This window comes from Anguilla rostrata, unplaced genomic scaffold, assembly GCF_018555375.3.
Source record: "Anguilla rostrata isolate EN2019 unplaced genomic scaffold, ASM1855537v3 scaf1150, whole genome shotgun sequence".
Taxonomy (NCBI): Eukaryota; Metazoa; Chordata; class Actinopteri; order Anguilliformes; family Anguillidae; genus Anguilla; species Anguilla rostrata.
In genome coordinates, this window is record NW_026986479.1 from 19866 (window position 1) to 24169 (window position 4304).

General features: G+C 45.8%; 1 protein-coding gene across 1 annotated transcript; it reads left to right on the forward strand.

Annotated features, from left to right (window-relative positions):
* The first annotated feature begins 2975 nt into the window (after positions 1-2975).
* On the forward strand, positions 2976-4096 carry LOC135247213 (interferon-inducible GTPase 5-like). Its single transcript, XM_064320526.1, has one exon. The coding sequence runs from the start codon at positions 2985-2987 to the stop codon at positions 4080-4082; it is 1098 nt and encodes a 365-aa protein (XP_064176596.1). The 5' UTR covers positions 2976-2984; the 3' UTR covers positions 4083-4096.
* Positions 4097-4304: the final 208 nt, after the last annotated feature.

Sequence of the window (4304 nt, forward strand, 5' to 3'; positions counted from 1 at the left end):
GATTAGGCCGCCCTGTTCACAGGACAGATTACACACAACGACACCGTCAGCACACTGCTCCTGCTATCTGGACTAGAAAAGACCACTGGTGACCCCTTCCGGATTCCACTGTTCGGACTGGTTTCGCTTGACAGGAAGTTTTCCCTGAAGGCTAAATTCTATTTTATCAGTGTCTAACCTTACAGAATGTGAAAGGTAGAATTGTACATATGTATTTACATATGTTTTCAAATACAAATGCATATTTGTATTTGACCCAGGTCTGGTGTGCTTGCATGTGTGTGTGTGTGTGTCTGTGTGTGTGTGTGTGAGTGAAAGATACATTTTTTTTTATTGATAACCTATTTTAATCACCTGGACATACTTTGATAGAGACTTTGAATACATTCATAGGTTTGTTAATGACTTTATATATTTGCAATATTTATGTATTGAAATCATAAAAATTCTGTACCAGACCTGGGTCAAATACAAATACGTATTTGTATTTGTATGTAGATACATATTTTAAGTACTTTCAAATACATTTACACATGAAATATTTTGTTTTTGATTTATTTAAAATATTTTATTGGAAAACCTGTCATGGTTCTGCATTTTCTGTTTCTGTTTTTCCCCTTTTGGCCGCCAGATGGCAGCACATCAGTTTTGTGTTTCAGTTCGTTCTCCCTCCCTGTGTCAATTGTATCTCATAAAAAATACGTTTTCAACGTACAAAAATGCCAAGTTACTCACACATACAGTACATACACCGTCTATAACTCATTCATTCAGACTGCCAAAATCCAGGCCTGAATTTCAATGAGTTCCACGAGGCAATTCAAAATATTTGACACTTTGATCTGACACAAAGTTTGCATGACATTGTAAAATGGTAAGATTACAAAACACAGGGCCAAGTGACTTGAAAGAATTGAGGAAATATTGGGTAGCATTGCTTTGGAATACATCTTATTTCATTTCGGTGAGGCAAGATAGCCTATATTGTTTGTAGTACTGTAACTTGGCATCATTTTGATATCAATACCTTCAATGGAAACGTGTTTTTTATGAGATATAATTTCTTTTTGCAAAGCATTTTATTATGAGAGTGAGAAATGCGAAGTGACCCTGTAAGAAACGGTTGTGGATTATGGCTATCCTTGTGTGAATTTGTACAGTCTGATGAGCGTGTACCGTTTAGCAGTTTTGGTTCGCTATATATGTAAAACAGTGGCTGTGACAAAGGGTGTGGTTGCGTAAGTGTAAAAACGCATCAGAAACGCAGACGAAATATGGCCAGTGTATGTACTCACGGATTTGAAGGCCATCCAACGACCTTTGATTGACAAAAGAATCAGCAAGGCAGTAGAATTAGAGCTCCCTAGGTCGCAACTTGTGTACCCTTCTGCCCTGCTTCATTGTCTGTTATTTCGTGGAGATGCACTTTTAGTGTTTGTAAGGTTTATAAGAAATTTTGATAGGCTTATCTGCAGGTAGGAGTCCTCTTCGCTGTTTTGCTAAGCTAGAACCGGAAAATTTGATAGTGGAGACATATTGTTAGTGGGATAGGCAGCAGGAAAAATAAGAATTAGAAGAAGAAGAAGAAGAAGAAGAAGAAGAAAGAGAAGAAGAAGAAGAAGAAGAAGAAGAAGAAGAAGACGCAAAATCCCCTTAGTTTGGGGCTTAATTGTGTGGACATGTGAAGTTGTTTATGAAACCTGTCTGTTGAAATGGTGTCAGAATGCACAGAATTTAATGTTTTTAAGGGCTGAGTCTCTGTGGCTGTTGTGGTTATTTCTGTGGGGAACCCTGAAAAGTGCCAAACTCTCGGTGCTGTATAGGTATGGGGCATGCCCCCGCCAAGGCGTAACTTGGCAAGATGGCATCCCTGCCATCCCAATTATTGGTTTTAATTATTCTATCATTGTTCCCACCTGTTATCCCCTCCTTTTCTGGTTTGATTGTTCTTTGAGTTCACCTGTGTTTTGTCACCCTTGTCTATTTAAGTTCTTTGTTTCCTGACTCGGGTGCTGGTTCCTTGTGTTTCTGCTTGCGTTCCTGCCTGTGTTCCTGCTTGTGTGTGTTCCGCCTGCCCGTATTCTGTCCTGCCTGTGTTCCACCCTGCCCATGTTCCGTTCTGTTTTTTTCAGTTCTTAAGAATCTTATTGTGTTCGTGGTTTTGCCCCTCATGGCTTTTTGTTAAGTAAAGTCTTTGAAGTTTGAATTTTCCTTTTGGAGTCTCTCATGTTTTTTTACTCTGCGCCTGGGTCCAACCCCCCGAATCCCTGACAAAACCAAATACTTTCACAAATAGTAATTAAAAAATACATTCCTTTAAATAAATGCTTTCCTGGGAAATCAAATACTTTTTCAAATAGTATTTAGACCCTTTTAGAAATGTATTAAAATACAAATATTTAAAATATCCCAGAGTTCTTTGTACAATACTCCTTCGGGCTAGGGGTTGAATTTGGGCAAGGGTAGCCTATGTCGGCAATTTTAAACAACCCATGCGCTGCCTCTAACAGTCAGTAGCCTAAATGCCCATACATGTCATGGCAAACTCAGACTTCTTGATAAGCTACTTGACAGTTTGTTTGTTCCGATGAAATCTTTTTTAAGTTAGTGGCTTTTACTGTATTTCCTGTGTATTTTCTGTGGTCAGAGCGTTCGACAGCCATGCAAACAGTTCCTTCTTTTACATTCTGTAAGGTTAGACACAGATAAAATAAAATTCATCCATACATACTCACTACCAATTAACAATGGAAATCGGTACAGTTGGACTGGGGCCGTCAGCAGTCACCTGACCCATTCTAGTCAAAATACTGTCCTCTAAATTGGACACATCGTCTGGTTTCTAGGTTTTCGTTTTTAAGGCGAAAACAAAAACCAGCAGACCCTGGACCTCTGGGGATCAGGACCAGGCCACTCCTGAAAAATGGTGCGATTTGTCATTTTGTTAGTGTCTGGTATTTTTATTGCAGCTGAGGACGGATTCCATGGCGGACGTGCTGAGGAGCCTGAACCTCCTGGAGGTGCTGAAGGAGTCCATGGAGAAGAAGGGGCTCTCCGAGGTGAAGGAGGCGGTGGAAGACCTCCTCATCAGCAGGGTGAACATCGCTGTGGTGGGGGAGAGCAGCCCGAAGAAAACCGCCCTCCTCAACTCCCTACGCGGCCTGGGGCCCGGGGACGGTGGAGCGGCCCAGTTCCCCTCCCCCAGCCCCCAAGAGGAGCTGACAGTTTACCCAAACCCCAAACACCCCGACTTCCAACTGTGGGACCTGCCCGTGGTCCCTGATAGCTCACCCTTTGACCCAGAGGAGTACAAGAAAGTCAAGTTCCTGTGCTACAACGCCGTCATCATGACGTCCTCTCGGATGCGGTTTTGCAGCAACAGCGCCCTCGTGTGGCGGGAGGCCAGATCGCTCCAGAGGGAGGCTGTGTACTTCGCCTTGCTGGCCTCTGAGCGCGACTCGCGGGAGTCCATGGAGCCTAGGCGGAAAGCCAGCCAGGAGGGGTTGGGGTCGGAGGGCCTGGCTTCCTCGAGGGTCTTCCTGGTACGTGGCACCGCCTTGGAGACCCTGGACTTCCCCGAACTCCTGGAGGAAATGTGGCGGGACGTCCCGGAGGTCAAGGCCGCCGCCCTCCTCCTGGCCCTTCCGGCCCTGTCCGTCGCCGTGGTGACCAGAAAGCGGGACGCCCTCAAGACGCTGGTGTGGGCGGCGGCCTCGCTCTCGGGCGGCGTTTCGGCCATCCCCGTGCCCCTGGTGTCCTCCGCGGTGGACGCCGGCGCGGGGGTGAGGATCCCGAGCAAGGCGTGTGACTCGCTGGAGGGGCTGGCCCGCCGACGGGGGCGGGACGGGGCGCGGCTCAAGGCCCTGCGCGCCTGCCCCCTCTCCCAGGAGGTCACCAAGGGCGACGTGAAGAAGCTGCTGGCGGCCGCAGAGAAGCAGAAGCCCACTGGTGCCCGCGTGGTGGAGATGGCGCTGCCCGTGACCGCCAAGTCCGCCAGCCGCTCCTTCACCACCATGTTCCTGGCGCTCAATGGCGCCGATGCGGAAAGGGTGGTGGCGGCTGCAGTCGGGGGGGCAGATTGAGGAACTGAATTCTTCGCGACCAATTTAAGAGAAAAAAAAAAAAAACGGAGATGGCCTAATTATTTTCTGTACTGTACATGTTGCATTACGCATTTGCATTAATTTGATATTTTTGTTTATTACTTTTTCATGTATTTCTTGCACCGTGAACATTACTTCAGACATAAGAAAGCTCTTTTTAAAAAAAAAGTGCAAAATGATTTGAAGTGATATTTCTTGGCA

Coding starts and splice junctions, on each gene's coding strand:
- LOC135247213 (XM_064320526.1), top strand. CDS start 2,985: ATGGCGGACGTGCTGAGGAGCCTGAACCTCCTGGAGGTGCTGAAGGAG.